Raw genomic sequence first — 22,050 nt, forward strand, 5'->3', positions numbered from 1 at the left:
ACCCTCTGTCGGGTATTTCTTTTAACATAGCTTTTAGTCTTAACTTTTGAATTCTCCTGCATGTTAGAGTTTATTTTTTTCACTCAAGGATTATATGTTAAGCCATCTATTTCAGCATCCTTGTGTCCCATAATTGTTCAAATCAAAATATCAATTGTGTGTTTTGTTAAAATCAAAAGAATTTCTTGCATGAAACTCTTTTTATGTGTATTGAACCTGTAAAAAGGTAAATTGAGTAGCTTCAGGCGTGATGTGGTGGAAGTCGAACATAATGAATAACTGATTGAAGCACTTTTCCACTTGATAACAACTATCAAGTAGAAAAGTGCTTCAATCAGTTATTCATTACTGTAAAAAGGTATTTCATCTTTTCTATGGTATCTTAAAATGTGTCTGCACTACCAGTGGAATGTTTTGAGCATGTTAAATGCAACTATTTGCTTCTGTATGACTAACCTAAAGTCTAACAAAACTTTGGAACATATTTGGTGATGCTAGTATTAGATTCTCCTTATCTTTGTAGAATATTCAATTACTACATGCGGACTATGAAATTAACAAACAAAAACGACCATTTGCAAGGCAGATTCTATCTCACAAAAGATGTGCTATCTTTTATGAGAATTGGAGAAAAAAGTGCAATGCCTTTGTTATGCTCACATTGAATTTGTTTAGTGTGAAATATATTTCGTGCATTGTATTTTGGTTAATTATTCTCAAAATGATGATATATTTGCGGGGAATGGAATCAGAGGGACCAGAATCACATTTTAATTATATTTCTCATAATCCAAAATAAGTATAATAGTAATTCCCATGCATTTGTTCATAGAGACCTAATAGCTTTAAGCTCACTCTTTCAAATTAAGCAGGGTTGAAATCAGGTTTTGCTGTGCCTAGCAATTTTTTTCAAAGGTTATTTAGAATTATCAAATCGTTGAAATAACTAAAAGTTGAAATTGCTTCCTCAAATCTGTATTAACATTATTGAGTATAGTTTAGTTGGTTGATGTTCATTTTTGTTACCTGTTTCAGTCAACTAGACATCTCTTTGTGCCTGCTGAACGTAAAATACCCAAAGTTCGGATTGAGACACGACAAGCAGATGTGCTTTCTTCCCAGCGAATCATTGTAGCAATTGACTCATGGCCACGGCATTCACGTTATCCTTTGGTATGTTTTCACCTTAGTTTAAAAACTTAAGTGGTAATGGTTATTTACAAGTATTAAATCTTACTGGTTAAAATTTTTAAAGTAGTCTCAGTGGTTGCATGAAATTATGCTCTGTGGAATCTGTTTTAAATGTAATTAGTTGCACCTACTTCCAGGGTCACTTTGTTAGAGCTCTCGGTCCTATAGGAGATCGTGAAACAGAAAATGAGGTGCTTCTGTTGGAGCATGACGTGCCTCATAGTGCCTTCTCTGAGGCAGTCCTTTCTGATCTTCCCAAGCTGCCATGGATTATTACACCTGAGGTATTTATTCAGTAATCTACATGTATCTCTGTGCTATTATTAAGTCATACGCTGAAGGAATTCTCCTCCAGTTAAATTGCAGTGGATGATCTGCATTACACCCTAGCAATGGATAGTTAGAATTGGCAACAGATGGCCTGAATGGTCAAACACCCTGGTATCCTTGCAGAACTTATTCTCCCCTCAACTTTGTCTCTCCTCTTGCCCAAGAAGTTTGTAGGTCTTGATCTGAAATTTCTTTTAACCCTTTGACACAGGACACCTATGCCCGAAAAGTTTGGATAATCATTAATATAGTTTTGCATGTGTTCTCACTACTTAAAATTTTAATTTAGCCATAACAATGTGCATATTATAATTTTATGTACATATTTATATATTTGTCTTACATTTTTTGTTTGTGCTCAACTATAAGACCCTGCCATATCATTTATTCAGTTTTCCAATCATTGATTACTGTTTCTCATGTGTCAGCCTGTTAAATATTATGTTTGCAAATTTTTATGTTTTCAAAGACTATTGCCCGTACATTTTCTCGTAGCATAATGCCTGCTAATTTCACTCATAAATAATATCAGCTTCGTGAGTTTTATCTGATCATTTTCAATGTTGAAATCACTAACTCGTTTTCTTGTCACCTTGTTGGTTTATTAATTCATCTGTGTATTAATTCTATTTAATTTACTTCTTTCGATTTTTTATGCATTCCTCTACATTAACCGAAGATTCTATTTATTATTTCACGAGCATGTAATGTTAGCCTTGCATATGAAATATTTGTTAGAGGGTGTATATCTTGGGAACCAGAATGTCTCTTTTGGTAATTATAAGTATGGTAGTGAAAGGGAGCTGGCAGAATAAATTAAAAGAAGGCAGGATAAGTGGATGGATGAGATAATGAGGAGCAATGGGAAGCTTATAGCTGTAAGAGACGGAAGTCAGAAAATGAGGCGAAGGGATAAAAAGGTCATTTAAAATGGAATCAATGGAGGTCAAAAGTATGCAAAGCTAAGGAATGAGACATTTGTGTGTTATTGGGTTAAAGGATAATTTGTTTCATGCTAGTCAGGGCTTAGGAGCTCTGCAATATTTAGAGTTCATTGAAAACCTACCCTATTCCAGTATTGTTAAGCCAGAAAATTCTATCTTTAGAATATTTTTTTACATTTTTGGCATTGATGTCAATCATGCCCATGTCATTTGACAATAGCTGAAGTCATATTCAAATGTAAAATCACTGAGAGTAATATTTTTCCTGAATGGAAAGAGCCATTGGTTAAGGATTGACTCGAGAGCATTCTATTAGGAGACATGGCCATCATATTTACTCAAGGAAGAGTTCCTCAGAGCTGTAGTTTCTAGGATCTCAAGACCCAAGAAAATTATCTAATTTACATTAAACTAAGAAAGGTTGCAAGTAGTGTAAGTGTGTAGACATAAAAATGGAACAAAGATTATTTGGATCACCTTTAAATTAATTTTTGCCTCGGTAATGCAAGGAATTTATGCATACCATGAAGTATGACTTGTATAAATGCATGTAGCCTCTCTATTTTGATCATATGCTTATATTGTTTAATGATGGACTATTAACTTAAAGTTATGAATTGCAGTATGCACTAAATTATTTTTTTTACTAAATATTCTCGGGATGCATAAATTGTTTTTATGAAAGCTGAGAATGTTTCCCATTGATGTAGAATAGGATGCATTTATTTATTATTTTTAGATCTTTGATATGATGTAATTATCCCAAAAATAGATCACATCTTTGTAATTTTCTATGATTTCCAGTACAGTTCCTATTTTAAGATGCATGCAGTCAGCCTTATAAACTTTTATGTAGAGAATGGTGGTCTATGCTACTGTCAGAGATGTATGGCATTATATTTTGACTGCATTTGAAAAAATCTTAGTCCTCTTGACATTCAAATCTGTTAAATGTACAGGAAACACCTGATGGCAATGGTAAGATCTCTATCAATAGTAAACTAGAGTGATTGTGGCATCTTTAATCTATGTAAAAATATTCTTTATAGTTTTGAAGAATAAAAATATGTAATTATTTGTTGAATTGTACTTTGTTTGTTTGTATATTATACTGCGGCAGATTTGTTGCAAATTAATGTATTTGTCTGTGATGAGTTTTATGAAAAGTCCTAACTATTTCAATGTCTGCTTTAGTTGAGAGTTTAATCAATGTGCTAATCCTTGGCATTATTTATGGTTGCAGGATGAAGCTGTCAGAACAGATCTCAGACATTTGGATGTATGCAGTGTTGATCCCCCAGGTTGTACTGACATAGATGACGCTCTTCATTGCCGTGTCATTGACAAATGTGATGACCAAGGTGGCCAACTTCTGGAAGTGGGTGTGCACATTGCAGATGTATCTCATTTCATTCGACCGGGAACTGCAATTGACCGAGAAGCTGCACTGCGTGCCACTACTGTGTACTTGGTCGATAATCGTATTGATATGGTTCCAGGTAGGTCATGGTATTCATGTTATTGTTTATACGACTGATTGTGCAATACAGAGGCAATGGGATATCAAAATTTAACCTTTAGTCTATCTTGGCATTCCATTTTAATTCTCTTATTACAATAATAATATTTATTCATCCTGTCAGCATTTACATGAAGAATAAGAAAATTTTAAAAATAAAAATGCATTGTGATATACAGGATGTGGCGGTCATATCCGGACAAATTTCAATTTGTATTTCCCGCCATTTTGGACTTCCACTGTAGGCCACAATCGGCATTCTTGAAAGCTATAGACATCTAATAAACATTCATAACCTCAAAATGGCCAAGATGTTACTTACAAATGCGGAGTACAATCAGAGTCAGTATTATCGTAAGTGTTCGCACTGGGCATTCACCCAGTGAAATAGTTCAATTCTTCTGGTATCCCAGATCAACTGTTTACGATATTGTGGCTAAGTATAATGCTTTGGAGAAGTCTGGGGAAGGTGTTGCTTACCCGGTGAGAACACCTCATTCGGGGCAATGCTCAGGCACTGATTACAAAGTACTTTGGCAAATTTTTGCAAATTTCAAAAAATGTCGTGAAACCGTGTATGTTAACTGTGGCCTCGGGGTGACAATGTCTTTTAACAGGACGGTGCACGGACTCATATGAGTCATTTAGTCTGAAACTGGCTCTCAGATAACATTGACATGTTCTGGTCAAAGGAGTTCTTGACCCTGAATAGTGTGGACTTGAACCCCCTCAACGACTATGTTTGTAGCATAGTTGAATGAGTTATCAATAAGACGAGGCACCCTAATGTCGAATCTCTAAATGCTGCTATTGTGGCAGCATTGTAGAATATCAACAGCGCTGTTTCAAAGTGTGCATGTGATCGATTCAGGACAAGATTGAAGGCAGTCATTGCAGCTGAAGAGGGTTACATTGAGTAATGTTACTCTTGATAGATACCTCTACTTATATATAAAAGGATTTTCATTTTCATTTGTTTTTTTATACATTTGCTTCCAAACAAAAGTTTCATTTGTCCAGATTTAACTGCCGTACCCTGTTTATAAAATGGCCACGGCAATGTAGTATCAGATTCCCTAATAGAGAGAGATGTAATTTTTCCAGTAGGAATTTGTGCAACTTGAGTTATAGGGTTTTGATACTTCTAGCATTTTAACAGCCTTAAGAAGTTCATTAAAAGTCTCGGACCCATCTATTTTGATCCATAAGCAATCTTTTTCAGATTAATTGGAAAGAATGCAAATCATTTTACATTCATATTGAGTAAATATGGTCAGTATAATTTCTAAGGAATGAGTAATTGTTTTTCTAAATCAGTACTATTGTGCACATAACGAATATTCATGGTAAGGGCAGAAGCTAGAGAGATTCAAATTAGATCTAAAAGGATGAGTGAGAAGATTTTCTTGCAATAATTTTGACAGCTCTTTTCTGTGGTTTGAAAATTCTTACAGCATTTGTAGAGAAAAAGGGCTGCCATAAGTGAGTTTTATATAAAATCCACTACAGTAAATATTATTTTGCACATCTTTATTTACAGTTTGCTTTAAACAGTAAACATAAAGCAAAATTTACTCTAATGATTAAATGAAGAACGTATCTCTCCCAGTTGAAATTCATATATCAAAATAAACCTTGGAATTTTTTATGCCAAACCCCTTCAATAGACTGTTTGCCATAGCCAACATAATGTGCATTTTTTAAATTAAGGTAAAAAATATATCGTGTGATTTTTCTGCACTTATGTCAATACATTTAGCTGCATACCAAAATGCTATTTTGTGGAAAGCTTGTTCACTTCTATATACCCAATCGTTTTAGGATTAACCAGATAACAGTGTTTTAGTGTCATCAGTATAAAGAGTTGCTTGGGTGTATTAGTATCATCAGTGTAAAAAATTACTTGAAGACCATTGACTGCTAAGATAATGAAGCAGGTCATTTGAATATACATGGAACAATACTGGTCCTAAAATGGACTCCTGTGATACCACCAGATTCACATTGTTACAATCATTTAGCACGGTAGTTTATTTTGTAGTATTGCAACTTTTTAACTTTATTGAATAAGTATGATTCAATCCTGTGAAGTGCTGATCCTCTTATGCCTATATTATTATCTTAATATTTTATGATTAACATAATAAAAGCTTCGGAGAAATTCAGGAGCTGTCTCTATCCCATGATCAAGTGATTTTGTTAAATAATATTCAGCATGTACATGACAGATTTAGAAGATTTGTTGGCTAAATCATGTTGATCCACAGTTGGTATATTGTTGCCTTCAAGAAAGTTAATCAAGCAATTGTGAAAAATGTTTTCAAAAAACTTTACAAGTTGTCGTCTTAGGCTGATTGGTCCATGGTTGTTCACCTTACCTTCTCTTATAAATAGGCACAACTGGAACTCTTAAGAGATGAGGGACTTACTCCTAATCTATAAGGTTTATTAATTAGATGTCATGGTGAATCTTTGATGAGATCATGTGAAAGGAGAATAAAGTTGCCTGCGATATCTATAGGATCAGGTTCATCTAATTAATTGTGACATCAGCTCATTCTCCTATCATGGATCAAGGAATGTAGAATTTTCTCTGTAACTGGGGAGGGTTACTTTGATGTTGCTTATTCCCTATTTCTTGGGATTAAGTGAAAATGATCCATAAAATGCTAAGCAGTAGTTTTTGGGTCTTTGGGGAGAGCTCCTGTATCATCATGAAGGATCACAGAATTTTGTTTTTTGCCTATGGGATTCTTTGGTAATTTTCCAATATCCCATGATTCCGTCAGCAGAATTGAGGGTTCCAGACTCTACTCTGATATCACTATATATTCAACCTCTTTTTCAACGTAGTGTTTGGTAGTCAAATTATTAGATCGCAGTTTGCTTGTTCTTAATAAGTATGACAACTCCTCTGTTTTATAATATAGATCTGTCAAAAAAGCCAGCTACAGAATAACCATAAATTGTTAAATTTGATAACTAATCAGTTGTTAACCAATGCTCACAAATTCAAACAGCATCCAGTTTATGGGTCAGAGTCATTACTTCTAGATCTTATATCGTATTTGTGAGTCACTGAGTATTTAAGTGTAACACCTTAAGAACCATGGAAAAGGTCTCCTTCTTCTCAGGTCTTCCACCAGGTCAGTTCCTCCATCGATAATGCCAGTGGTTCGGAAAACAAATCGTTTTCCATCCTCAGGGCTAATGATGCTGAGACTGAGTAATGGCCAGTTTACATACAGATGGCAATGCCCTCGGGTGCTCTCTAATTGGTCGGTGGCTTCCCGCCTTTTTCTTTTGGTCTTGTTCTTCCTAAGTGCTGGTTTCCACATGTTTTTGAGGTAGTAACCCGTGTCTCGATTGAAAATGTTTCAATCAAGCCAGATCTCAACTGATTCCTTGGTTAATCTTCGCCAAAACTTTTGCTCTCTGTATAAGATTTTTACCTTGTACCATAATATGGCGTGGTCTCATCAGATGGGGTTCCTGGGCCACCGCAGATTTTTCAGGTTGGCAGAGCTTGTAGGGTCTGCAATATTCCTTGATCCTGCTTGTGATCGTTCTTCTGGTTCCCGGACAACTTCGGATGAATTTTCTCAGAGGTTAATCCATCCAAAACGAAGCATTTTATGACTGCACAAGTTTTTCCATTTTGACGGAAAACACGGAAGATGTCTTCTGCAACTATATGCGTAAACAAACTACTTGAGATAACCAGTTGAAACTTGTCTTACGAACTAATGACTTGTGCACCCAGGAAGGAATGATAAATTTTTGCTGATTGGAATGCTATATCTGTGTCAGGCCGAGAACTTTTCACCTTACCCTCGTACCTCAAGATATTCATCTTGGTGTTGTTTTGTATTATAAAAGCAATAGTTGATAAAATATTAAAAGTGAATTTAGTAATAGTTCACATTTGTCACTATTTATTCTATGATAATCCTTATGGAATATTGACATGTCCCTTTGTTATACTTTTAAGTGTAAATTATCTCATTGATATTTTATTTTCTCTTAAAAATTCACTTTCATGGCGCAAATATTTTCCATCGTTTTAATGAATCTAATGTTCAATTTAATTACAGAATTGCTGAGTTCAAACTTGTGTTCCCTAAGGGGAGGGGAAGAACGGTTTGCATTCTCATGTATTTGGGAAATGACAGAAGATGCGAATATTGTTAATACAAGATTCTGCAAATCCATCATTCGGTATGTTATCTATTATCTTATAGTATACATTTATCGCACATGTTTCAGGTAATATTTTGTTCAATTCTGGTCTTTACAGAACCAATAACATTGCATTGTAGGAGTCAATTTTGTTTTGGTGTTCCTGACTTTTTGTGATTAGAAGTAGTTTAATACTGATTATTCAGTTTTCAACTAGATGAACATAAATATTGCCCTATACATACTAGCATTATAATTAAGATTTTTATGTAAATTCAAGTTAAGACTTAAGGGTGTGAGTGTATGTTTGTATTTTAGAGAGTTCATAATTTGTATTTTCAAGCATATCAGCTCCAGTATTACTGTTTTTCTTAAACATGAAATTGAAGTTAAGTCAGAAAGCTTAAGTAAGCATCCAATCAATTGAGTAATTGAGGTAAATTTTGTTAATGCTCATTTAGCCTTTCTTTTTCTCTTGAAATTCTAATATCCTGCCTTGGTATACAATTCAATACTATTTATCCCTCATCAATGTATATTTTGGAGCAAGGGCGATTCTATTATCCAGCAACAAATGCGTTCTCTTCATGGATTTGAAATAAAATAATGCAAAATTCAATTAACATATTTCTCTACCCATAAGATGTATTATGATTTTTCAGGTTAGAATTTACGAAAAATTCTTTCATCTGACCAAAAAGTATTTTAATGCTAATACTTAATACGAATAAATTAGAATCGTTACATTAAAAAAATAGAAACTATAAACTTATATTCATTGTAAAATCACAAAAATTTGTCATCACTGCTGCAAAAATCATTTTCACTGCATCAAAAATCAGTTATTTTCACTGCATCAAAAATCAGTTATTTTCACTGTTAAAATCTATAACCTTTCTTTCACATTAAGTTGGCAGTTTTTGTGCTGTTGTAGTTATGATACAAATGGCAGATCAGTGCTCTTCATGAGTCCTTCGTACCATAACATTGTCCCAGAAAAATCAGCAATAGGTTTATCTATCACTAATTTTCTTACTTCAATTATAATCTTTTTGTTGAAATAATAATACAGTTCTTCCTGTGTTTTATCCAGTTCTTAATTTGTTCCTCAAGCTTTGGCCAATTAGGACCACATTCATTTAAGGTTTATTCTACTCCTATCTGCATTCACTAATCAATGTTCTGCTTCCTCTATTTTATTATTATGTCCTGATTTACCAAATAAACCATTTTTCCCTCTTTACAGGTCACGATATGCTTTGACTTATGAGCAAGCACAGATTCGCATTGATGACCCCTCTTCCAATGATTCTGTTACTCTTTCCCTGCGATCTCTGAATAGGCTTGCTAAGTTACTGAAAAAAAGAAGAATAGAGAAAGGGTAAGGTTATGCTAAAAGAATGAGACTCATACTGAAAATAAAAATTGCTATAATTTTTGACACTATTGTGGTAGTTTGGATGTTCATAAAATTCGTCATTTTGCATGCATTAAGTCAAAGCTCTTTGTACTATTCTATCTCTGAAATATGTTAAATCTCTCTAGAATTTCCTTGAAGTAAGGATGGCCAAAAAAATTAGATCCAGGGTACTCAGAAAAAAATATGGTATCCACCTATAATATATGTAAAGCAGGCTGTATAAATAAACAGCTTTCTTCGTAAAAAAGAAAACTTAATGATATTGTCACTGTATTTCATTAGACCATTGTGATTAACTTCAACTGAATCCCATCATTGATCTCATAAGTTTGGCCATGTGCTCTGTAGGGGGTGATGGATATGTAAAAATAATACAATTCATTTTAATTATGAGCCCTTTTGTGTCCATCATAATTTTAATTTTCAATATTTTCATTTGGAGAATGTGTTTCAAAATGTGGACATTAAAAAAAGTTGTATGAAAATTTTACCTGTATACTTTATAAACCTGTTCACTATGCTTAGCTTCTTTACCTGAAATCGCCATTGAAAAAGAAGGGGTGCTCAGTTTCCTCAGTTATCTCAGAAGGCATTCGGGAAGATCCTCATGATCCCTCCCCTTTTGCTTCATTGGCCAGGAGGACTAAGTGTATGGTCATGCAGGAGTGAAGGGGTAGGTGGGATATATACCCTATCCTAGGCCATCGAGTAATAGCTTCCTCTCTTCTCATAGAGATTTGACATGTTTTCATACATTCCCATCCCAATGTTTTCTTAAAAATAATTTTTTCTCATCTCTGTGATTTGATTTATCCAAGGTATGAGATTTCAAGGTTTTGGTAATTTTTTTTTGTACATCCCTTGGAACATCCACAGTTCTTTAATAGATAGTTGTACCAGTTGTCATATTTTATGTTAAGTGTTAGTGCTAGCCGAGAGAGCAATAGGATGAGTGATAAAAATTAATATCAGTAATAAAAACTACTCTTATCATTCATTGATATTTTATTCCATGTTAATGTTAATTTTTTAGAATGATGAATGGCTTGTCCATGCTTCTACTAATGGTTAATTTTAAAGTGGACTTAACTTTGAGAATGATTTTACTGCATTGGCCATTTTTGTTTTTTTTTTAATTTAATGATGATGAGTTAATATTTTCTCAGAAAACGCAATATTTATCACAAAATTGTTTGTGTATGCATGTTGTGCGTGTGGTACACAAGTTTATATGGTAGCTATAAATATGTCCTTATCGAAGAATTAATTCTGATTTTAGTTTTGCATAAAACAAATGTTTCAGTTGCAAAGAATAAAATTGGGTTATAAGTTGTTTTCTTCTTCTTTTTCTTTTATTAAAATGGCAGTGCTTTGGTCCTGGCCTCACCAGAAGTAAGGTTTCATGTTGACAGTGAGACTCATGATCCAGTCGAGGTTGTGGTGAAGGCACTGCGTGACACCAACTCAATGGTCGAGGAGTTCATGTTGCTGGCAAATATCTCAGTGGCCACTCACTTGTTGGAGCACTTTCCAGCCTGCGCACTTTTGAGACGTCATCCCCAACCACCAAAGGATAACTTTTTACCTCTCATAAAAGCAGCTCATAATAGGGTTTGCATTTTCTTTTTTTTCCAGTATTAACTTTGTAAAATTTGAGTTTTTCATCTCACATGTTTCAAAGAGAGTGACCTCTTTGTGTTTGTTGAAAATTTCAATTGCATCTTTAATTAGAGTTGAATAGGATTGTAGTTTAATGTATTTGTTATTGAAGATTTAGAGGAAGAACTAGTGATGGAGTCAGTTGTCTTGCTTCTTAAATTTGTGTTTTTCAATTATGCAGTGTTTTAAATTGAAGAAAATCGTAACCATATTTAATGGATCAAAGATATAAGTACAACATATGTTTTGACATAAACCAGATGAAGCAGAAGGTAATGGTAACATGTGTGGTAGATGCCACAATGGTAACTTTAACGGAGACATCTGCTAATGTGCATTACAATGCAGAAATTTCAAAGTTGTAAAAATCATTTCTCTTGACCAGGACACAAACCTGGATTCCTCCCTCCTGAATCCTGGAGATCCTAGAATTCCAAAGTCTAAGAGAGGATGCCTTAGTAGCTTAATTGACGTAAGCACATGGCTGGAAATCAAGGGATCCAGGCTCAAGTCCAGTTCAAGGAGGATGATTTTTATATTTTGAAATTTTTGCATTTCATCAGTGATGTCCTTTGATTCAATTGTTGTACCACTGCCCTGCATAATCTAAAGCTGACCTAACATTCCATATAACTGCCGGATGACTTTATTAGTCTTGGCTCTTAGTCATGTAAGTGCCGTTGGTTAACTCAAGGAATTGAATCTCACAGAGGCGTTTTTGTACAATATATAATATATTTAAGTAACTGTCTTAAATATATTATAATTTTTCAGGTGGTTGTTCCATTCACTTTCTAGAATTCATCAATCTTGTTGGCCACGGTATATCAGTTCAAGTGTATGTGAATGTTTACTGACCTCAATGTAAGTAAGCAAGCTGCAAAAGGGAATCGGGAGGAGGGGGTGTTAGGCCACAAATAATATAGTGAGTTTTAATTTTATAATTGACTTGTGGTACTGGTCATAAAATTTGACATCATGTGTTTCCTGTACCACAACAGGGCTTGGAAATAGACACAGACACCAATAAATCCCTTGCCCTGTCTCTGGATGAGGCTTCTGAAAAAGCAAAGGAGGAGCAAGGAAATCCTTATCTTGGAACAATGCTGAGAATTCTGGCCACCCGGTGCATGATGCAAGCTGTTTACTTCAGCAGTGGAATGCTGCAGATCGAGGACTTTGTTCACTATGGATTGGCTGTCCCACTGTACACACACTTTACCTCTCCTATTCGAAGGTGAGTTCACCATTAGGCTTACCTACATCATTAAGATGAACATTTAATCCAATTGTTATCTTTCTGCAAATTTTTTTACATTAAAGTAAGATGTGTGTGTGTGCATGCATGCATTGTGGGATCAATTGTGAGAAGTTTTCAATGAAGGTCATCCTGTTGGAAATATGATAGTGTTGAGACACGTGAATTATATGTTTTTATTATGAGTTGTTATTGGTGATGCCTCTAAAAAAAATGATAAGGCATTTCTTTGACCCCCAAGAAAGTGATAATGAAGAAAACTTGTTGTATGTGTGAATGGATAAATGGATTGTCGTGAATAAATATTTTGAGTAGAAATATTTTCATTTGCATGAATGGCTAAGTGATTTAAATAACTTAATCAATGGTAATGACACTGTACATTATGATAGATAGATATTTAGTGAAGGACATGAGGGCTGTGAAAGGTGCTGAATGTAGAATATTTGATGGTTTCAAAGGTTGATCCTTGTAGTAAATGGGAGGCAAGGAAATAAGATTAAAAGTGTGAAGCTGTTTGACAAAAGCAGATAAGAATGCAGCGTGAATGCATGCATGAGGATAAGCTGAATTGGAATCTGGTGGAGTCTGGGAAATACATTGAATTATATGAAAAGCAAATGTGTTAGTGATGATTGGGAGAATTTGGGAGGAATGATTTTGAATGTGCTGAAATTGCAATTGGAAAGTTGTAGTCAGGTTGGAAGGCAAAAATGATTCCAGGGAAGTTATCATAAGTGAAAATGAGGTTTTAACTGTAGTTGAATTTATAGGAATGGAACAGTTGCCTGCATACATGGTATATCAAGCAAAATGCTGAAGTGTGGGTGACATTTCTGCTGACTCATTTGTGTGAATTGTTTGATTTATGCTAATAGAACATAGCTATTCCTAATAATTGGAAGAATGTAATTATTGTACCTTTCTGTAAAGTTAAGGTGAGTGAAATGGAATGTAAGGAATATTTAGCAGTTATTTGTTAAAGAGTACCAGAGAAAGTGTTTGGTGAAGAGTTGAATGGAAGGGCACAGGGCAAGGTAACATTGGACAAAATCTTGGGAGTGCATTGTTGTTTCATATGTAGTAGTGGATGTATGGTACTATTTCCTGCTTGAACTTCAGGAAATACTCGAGGATTGTATGGAGGTTTGCAGAAGAGTTGATAATACATTTGCTGATTAGAAAATGAATTGCACTGGATAAATCAAGGATAATTGTGTAAGGTTCTGATTGAATGTGAAATGAATGAGTAGCTGTTGATTGTTATACAGGGTCCGTATCGTGACTGGTTCACTGTAGCCTCAACGGAGCCGTGGATGAAGGTCCGACTGGTTGGCTTGGTAGAGGGGTCCCCCACCACTCAGATGCACTTTAGTTCAGTCGCCTCTGGGCATGCATTGAGACAGGAGTTGGATTTTTGTGACGTGTGATTGTTTGTGGTGTTGTCGCACCAGCATGGAGTGCATCGTTGAGCAACGCTACACTGTAAAGTTTTGCGTTAAACCCAGGAAATCTGCCTCGGAGACCCTTGAATTCATTAAACAGGCTTATGGGGATGATGCCTTAAGGCACACAAGAGTTTTTGAATGGCACATAATGTTAAAGGAAGGCCGGGAGCTCGTTGAAGACGAGCACCGCATCGGACACCTGACGACTGCTCGAACCGATGCTCAGGTGGCCAAAGTGAAAAATATTTTGGACTCTGACAGGCATTTAACCATCTCCCATATCAGTGAGGAGACCAGTCTTTCAGTCCCAATCATCCACACCATTGTAACAGAGGATCTTGCGATGACGAAAGTGTGCACGAAGCTGGTGCCAAAAGTCTTGAGTGAGGTACAAAAACTGTTGCGGGTGGAAATTTTGCAAGAAATTTTGGACTGCGTCCAGAAAGATGAAGATTTTCTTGACAACCCCGACCTGGCTCCACCTGAATTTTTCTGTTTTCCGCAAATAAAAAGGTAGCTCAAAGGATATTGGTTCGACTCCATCAAGGTGGTTCAAGCGGCGACGACTAAGGCTTCCAACAGTATCCTGGAAACCGACTTCCAGCGGGTTTTTGATGAGTGGCAGATATGCCCAACTAAGTATATCGATGCAGAAGGAATGTGTTTTGAAGATTATTAAGTAATTGTAATGATAACTGCAATAAATTTTGATTTTTGGAACCAGTCCCGATACTTATTGTACGGACCCTGTTTAAGTAATGCACACAAATATTAGGGCTAGGGGAAGAAGGCCATGATTTAAGATGACACAGAGTAATACAATTATGTGTATTGTCACCATGGCTGTTCAGTGTTGATTAATCTTCACATTAAGGTAACATCTCTGTTAATCTGTGTCGTATCTTTTTTCTTGTGGTGTTTCCCTTCAAACATTTAAATGTGGAAGTAAGGTGCTCAAAGCCATTTTTCCCGTGCTATCACGTCCTTCTTAGAGAATTACCTGCAGAATACACTTTTAAAAATGACAGGCCTTCAAAATCCCTATTGAACCCTAGCCATGCTAATCATGGGCCCATGGTTTTCTGCTTCTCTTTTAGAATATTCACGAACATTATGAATGAAGAAACTGGCCATAGAACCTACCATTAACTGTAAGAAACCAAGCCACTGACATGAACATAATGCAGTAAATTTGCAAACACAAGCAACAGAGGGCCAAAGTGAATCTCAATGCATTGAGAGAGAGAGGGATTGAGTTCCCCCTTAAATGTATTCCTTGCTCTTCTTCTATGATTGGCTGCAAAAGTGAAAGCTACGCTAGTGCATTCAAGGTCTGCCACCTTGAGTTGAGGAAAATTGGTGTAAATATGGTTGATATGGGGTACTTGAGGAACATTTGCACTAATTAGAGAGAGATTGTATGAGGATAATGAGTGGGAAGTGAAATAATGATGTTTGAGTGCATCAGTAATAGACAGGCATAAAGGAAGTGTGCATTGCTGGTTTGAGAAAATGGATGATCTTCAAATCTCAAAACAAGTGTATAAGAAGAGAAGAAATGGTTTGTGAGGAAGCGGTGACTGATAAAGCATAAAGGTATGGAAGAGACTCTTGAGGCAAGGAATGCTACAAATTTTAGGGTTGGGAGAGCATGCATGAAATGAAGGTATCTGTTTGACAGGCAAAAAAAGTATGGGGCAATTAGGAGTAATTTAATTTGAGCCAGTTTTTCCATTTGTAACCAAAAAACAGGGTTTTCTTGGCATGGCCTACCCTGAAAGAGAATACCTTTAATGACATAATGGTATAAATTTAAATTTAGTAAATGGAGAGCCATTAATAATTAAAGGTACTTCATTTCCCATTCTTCACCTCTATTGCCTATTCAGATCATTTTCTTTTGCCACCTCTTTTTTTATGAAGTCAGGAAATGTTTTGGCCAAACCCGGAGAGATGGAATTTTCTGAATGGTTTTTGTGATGACCCTATCTAAACACAGTTGCATAGGCCACTTAACCATGTGTAGAACAGATGGCAATGTAGGTATTGATGCTATTAGAGAAAGGGCACAGTCGTAATTATTTCTCCTAGCATTGAATTCAATATGTGAACTTTTATTGAAGCATTTTGTATTATATTATAGAAATTTTCCCCATACTGCATGCCTCTTTGGATCCTATGATTTTTAGCATAAGTAACAGAAATGTGATAGTTACGTGGGAAAGGAATAACATTTTCTCTTGGCTTTTTGCTCTTAGGTATGCTGATGTCATTGTGCATCGCCTTCTAGCGGCCAGCATTGGGGCAGATGTAGCTCATCCTGACATTCTTGACAAACGGAAATCTCACAACTTGTGCCACAACCTCAACTACAGAAACCGAATGGCTCAATATGCTGGGAGGGCATCAGTTGCTCTTCACACTCACGTAAGTTGTGGTGAATGTAATCTCTTAAAGCATTAATTTGGTGATTTTCCTTATGCTTACTGTTCTTTACCTGCCCACCATTTTTCATAAGTTATTTATGTATGTATCTTATTTGTGTACATATTTTGGCTGTTATGACAGATTAACTATGCTAATATTTGCCAAGGGTAACTATGCCAATAATATATTAATATATGTGGGTGAATAGGTGTGTTTAGATATTTATTTATTCTTTGCACATATGTATTTTTTTAATAGAGAATTTTCAGAAATACCCAGAAAATTACTATGTTTGTTAAAAATGTATTCAAGGAAGTTCTTTAGAAAGACTGAGTGCCTTATAAAATTACTCAAGTTGCAGCTTACTGAGGTTTTATCTAAATAAAAGAAGTTTAGCTTCTCATTTATCAAATACCTAACTTTGTGTTAGTCTGATACTGAATGAGTGTAAAATTTGGTGTTGAAAAGAGCCCAAGGTTGTTAGAATTTTAAAAAAAAGTGGAGGGATATATCATAGATTAGAAATGAACCTGGAAGTTGAATCTCATCAAGTAGAAGAATCAATTAATTCATATTTCACATATTTTAATTCTGGGCTACTTTTATAAAATTGGCAACTCTCAAGTTACTAAACCTAGAAATTGATAAAAATTGTTAATAGCAAATTGTGAAACCTACTGGAGATTTGTTATTATTTATGTTGTTATTTCTTTCTTTAAAAAAACTGAACCAGAATAAGATTTCTTGTATTCATTATGCATTTAAAGCAGGAGACCTGTCAAATTTCAAAATGGAATGCTTTGAATTTTGGGCACAGTAAGTCCATTTTGTTACGATTGACTGATGATGATTCCTCAAAATCTTGTTTAACTTTGTTTTCTGCTTCATGTTTGCAGTTGTTCTTCAGGGAGAGAATCCAGGATGAGGAGGGACATATCCTATTTGTACGACGAAATGCTCTCCAGGTGTTAATATCAAAATATGGCCTTGAGGGCACTTTATACCTTGGATCGGCTGAGAGTAAATCAGGCAGTCTAAAGAAAATTTCAGACAGCAAATTTGGTGCTGACCTAAAGGTTCCAGCCCCTGTCTTCACGTATAACGAAGAAGTAAGTTAAAGCTTGATTAAAGTAGTAGTAGTAGTATTTAGGGGAGGCGACCGACAGCTGAGGTCATTTGCGCCATAGGGGATGGACAGGAGAGGATGAAGGGTGGAGAGAAACCCGGCATCAGCATTAGCCTACTCTTTACGAAAGGCGCCAAGGGTTCAACAGCTTAACGTCCCATCCGACAGACGGTGTACTCACTCAAAGTGCCCTCCACAAAGCACCTCAAGTAGGGATCGAGATACATCTGAAAAATATTCAGCACTGCCGAGATTTGAACCCGGGCCCTCTGGGTGGGAAGCCAGTACGTTAGCCCTTGCACCATCTCGATCCCCGCTTGATTAAATTGTGAAGCTATTCATTAAGGATAAATTTTAATTCATTGCCATTTTGCTTGTATTATATTGCATGTTGTCATCTATTTGTCAAAATTAGTAATTGAAGATTATAGTTCAATTCCCTTTGATACTTGGACAATAGAAAAGATTTGGATATTTAGAGAAAATGGAGGTCAAATGAATGCATAATTTACAGGATATGAAAGCTGGTTTGGAAAGCTTTGTTCTTCTAGTTGCTTTCATAATGATAGTTTGCAAGTAACGATTACTTCTATGCCCATTGAGACCTAGTAAATATGCCAAATCTAAGGAGGAGTGTTAGGTTTAAAAATCATCTTTGAAGGAATAAAAGGGAATTAAGAATATTTTAAAATATATTGTCTTTGATGACAGCAAAATAGTGATGAGTAGTGGCTTGATGAAATTAATTAAATATGATACATTTATCTACTTATTATATAGTTTTCAAACTATTTACCTTTATAAAAAAATGAAATTTAACAAGTTTGTCAAATCCATTTAAATGTTTTGTATTTTATTTTCCAAAAATGTTGGTATGAGTTGGAAACGAAGGATTAAATTCTTCTCTGCAATGAAGAAAAATTTCATTTCTTAACAAATTGAGTAGTTGCGACTCACTTTGTGAAACTTTATTAATATTAAGATTAAATAATGTTGTATCCATTACCAAATTTTATTTAACTCAACAAGTCTCAAAATGACTAAGTTAACTTCAGGAGTGATGATAATGTACACCCGATTATCTACTTATTGAAGTCTCTATCTATATTGAAACTTCAGCTAATGAAAATACACGTGAAAATGGGTACAAAGTTCTTCATTCCTAATTGAATTTCCAATTGCATTTTAAAGTTTATTTTTGATATATTGCTTTGTATTGTTTATTGCTAATTGCGTATATTGAATAGTATCCCTTTTCCCAGCTTTATTGTCATCAATCAATGCAAAATTTGTGGAACTTGAACTTTTAAAAGTTTAATTAATGGAATATCATTGCCTTAGGATGACAAAGTAATCATTGTGATTTAGTTCAGGCAAGGTTTCAATTGAAATGCATGAATTTACATTGATAATGAGAAATTAATCGCATGTATCAATATATTTTCTTTTATTTGAAACTGGCTAAAGTTTGCATTGGCCCTTTTTATTACATTATGTTTTAATACAAAATATGACTTTATATTTTTTATTACAGGACCAGTCACAGAAATGTGGTTCCGTAGTTTTCCGTATTTTCGACCCAGTGACTGTGCAATTAAGCCTTGATCGATCCAATGTCCAGCATGAAAAGTTGGTTCTGAAGCTGGTGCATCCAGTGGTAAGAGATTGTCTGATTGTTATTGCTAATCTACCGGTTAAGGTATGTTTGGGATGGGCAAAACAACCAAATAATTCTCTTGTCTCTCCTAACAAAACAGAACCCAACTTCCTACTCTCCAAAAAAGTCCCTCTTCATCTCTGTATACTTGCTTCCTCCCTTCATTCTGTCCTTCATCCTGATTCTATTCCTGACTCTTCCTCGTTTGCTTAGCATTCTCCCCTCTGTCACAGTCTTCAACATCTAGCAGCCAATCAATATGCTTTGCATCAATTTTTCTATCTCTGTTTTCTGACAATGTTAGGGCCATAGGTAATGTCAAAAGTTCAGTTTATTTAGTTACAGGATAAAGCACCTAATATGGGTTACCTTCAAGTCACTAAAGCAATGTGGCTTTGTTCCACTTTAGTAAGTTGAATACAGTGAAATTAAGTTCATTCAATCAAAGTTGTTGACAAAATTGCCATTTACTGGTTGTATTATTTCATTTTAGCCATTTTAATTTAAAAATTTTATCATACATAGAAAGGGTGGCATTGGTGCCCAATAGAGTAAGTTGAAAGACTTTCAAGAGGTAAGTAGGGAAAATCCAGGCAACCAATAAAAGATAAGTAAAGAATAATAATAATTAAACCAGGGAATATTCCAGAAAGATGGAAAGAATGTATAAAGGAAACTGTATGATATAAACCTTAGGCCAGCAAACTTAGACTTAGAAAGAGAATGTGGTTTAGGTGAGGATAGCTTAGGTTCAGACTTATTTCACAGTTGTTGACGTTAGACTCAACAGTATATTGAGTTAGAATGGTAAGAAATAGCTCATCATAACTCTGATGTGGAAGGAAGTTTTGTATGGCTCAGAAACATGGTCATTGAAGCAGGATGATAGTTGTAAATTGATGGCTTTTAAAATGTGGGTGTGGAGAAGGAATTGGAAAGGTGAAGTGAATGGAAAGAAAAACAAAGGAGAAAGTATTAGGTATGGTGGGTTAAGAAAGGGGATGGTTGGGAGAAATTCAAAGGAGGTTGGAAAGATTGATGTCGGGCATTTTGTTTGGCAAATAGATATTGAAGATTGTAATAGAGGGGAAATGTTAGGCCAGCAAGGAAGGAGTAGGAATAGGATAGGGATGTTTGATGGAATGAAGGGAGGAAGTATTTGGAATTGAAGAGGGACTTGATGTCATGCAATATATCTGCTTGTGTTCGGTGAGAGAGGCAAGGGAGGTATTACTGTACCATTGTGTAGCCTGTGACCATCCAAAACCCACCTTTACTTTATGAATTAATTTTAATTTTAACCAATATTTGTAATCAATTTCTTTTTGATATAATAATTGAGTTATGAGTAAATATCATGAGAAACTTTTTATTTTAGAAATTCGTCGTAATAGTGATGTAATTCATTACAGCTATAATTCATGAAAAAACCATAAATGGAGAAAATTTTATTTTATTATCACAAAGGAATAATATTGGTATGACAAATATGGTGCATATTCAATGCCCTGCAAAGGTTCCCTTCAGTGAATGATAATGAATTAAAATCTGATCACAGCTCAAGATTCAGAAAGATCCATCCACCTGGCCCACTTCAATGGCCTATCAGAAGGAAAAGGCTCCTGAAAAAAGACACTCTTTCAATATTCGCTCAAAAAACATTTGTTATGGTGATTTCTTGGTCTTTAGTTTGTGGATGGGTGCTTATAGATTGATAATTTACATTTGTTCATTCATTCAAGTGAGGGAGGCCTAGGCTAGATGTTTCTTTTTATTCCAATCACCTGTTGTAAATAATTCCATTTGTTAGTCAAGAATAAGAGCCCTCTAGTGTCTCTTTAGAAGTTTAAGCATGAAACAGTCCTCTAAATGTCATTGCATTAGGTGTACAGTTCTAAAAGTATCATTCGTCACTTTCCAGATACCTGGTTTCAGTGTCCCATCCTCAAACCAAGGAGTAAAAAGGAAAGATGGGGAATCTGGTACTGAAGATATGCAAGTGGATGACAATGAACCAGCACGGAAGAAAAGATAATGGCCTTATTAAGAAAATAATCAACAGTTTTACAATGTATTTTTTTATTAAATTTCACAGGTGTCATGCTGGCGTTTGTAATTTTTGCAAATAATGGCTTTGTGTAAACTCGTCCCATGAGTCCTGGATATACGTACTGGTCAGTTATCCATTAGGCATTCGGAGTATGACAATTGAGAGGAAATAATCCTCTGTGAATATGTACATCTTAATGCTGTATGAACAATATTCTTTGCTGGTATTTTTCCTATTAAAATCTTTTATACTTCAATCAAATCAGTGAAAATAACCAATTTTTTACTGCATATATTACTATTATGGTCAAACCATTGCATGCTTTAATCACATTAGGAAACAAATTATGATACATTGTATGCTCTGAATTCTATCAGTTTGAATTTTTCTGGATTTGTGGAAAAGTTTCAACATTTTTTTGCATATTGTCAGGAAGGGTATGAAATCTGGCATTATTAATTAATATACCTTTTCAATCCTGAGACATATGATAAAAAAGATAAAATCAAGTCACCCTTGTTTAATCCACCCTAATGTACAGGTGAAACCAGTAAAAACTGAAAAATGTTGCATCAAGCATAACGTGTCCATGTGCTACTCATTTTTTAGTGTACATTCTTTGATGTTCATGTTTTATTTGTTTCTTTACTCTATGGTAACACATAAATTTTTTTTTGGAAAAAATTGAAAATCGCTAACATGGACTACAACCTTGATTAAGTGGAAGTGAATGAAAAAGAAGAATTGTGTGATTGCTAGTGGGAGCAATGATATGTATACCAGACATGATCAGTGTTACATTGAAAAAATGGGAAAGGCAGCTCTATGTGAGGACTAGAGAA

The 22,050-nt window shown here is 35.0% G+C and overlaps 1 protein-coding gene across 1 annotated transcript in view; it reads left to right on the forward strand.

Moving 5' to 3' along the window:
• The window catches only part of Dis3 (exosome complex exonuclease RRP44-like protein Dis3), a 35,204-nt gene extending 13,410 nt beyond the window's left edge, over window positions 1-21,794 (forward strand). The window contains exons 9-19 of the mRNA XM_071587427.1: window positions 1,036-1,173; window positions 1,329-1,475; window positions 3,709-3,964; window positions 8,079-8,202; window positions 9,410-9,544; window positions 10,951-11,194; window positions 12,244-12,479; window positions 16,207-16,375; window positions 17,272-17,484; window positions 19,036-19,158; window positions 21,080-21,794. Coding sequence (XP_071443528.1) covers window positions 1,036-1,173; window positions 1,329-1,475; window positions 3,709-3,964; window positions 8,079-8,202; window positions 9,410-9,544; window positions 10,951-11,194; window positions 12,244-12,479; window positions 16,207-16,375; window positions 17,272-17,484; window positions 19,036-19,158; window positions 21,080-21,193 — 1,899 coding nt within the window. The 3' untranslated portion in view covers window positions 21,194-21,794. The remainder of the gene's footprint in view (window positions 1-1,035; window positions 1,174-1,328; window positions 1,476-3,708; window positions 3,965-8,078; window positions 8,203-9,409; window positions 9,545-10,950; window positions 11,195-12,243; window positions 12,480-16,206; window positions 16,376-17,271; window positions 17,485-19,035; window positions 19,159-21,079) is intronic.
• Window positions 21,795-22,050: the final 256 nt, after the last annotated feature.

This window comes from Hetaerina americana, unplaced genomic scaffold (assembly GCF_022747635.1).
Source record: "Hetaerina americana unplaced genomic scaffold, ioHetAmer1.1.p SCAF_3, whole genome shotgun sequence".
In the NCBI taxonomy this organism is placed as follows: domain Eukaryota; kingdom Metazoa; phylum Arthropoda; class Insecta; order Odonata; family Calopterygidae; genus Hetaerina; species Hetaerina americana.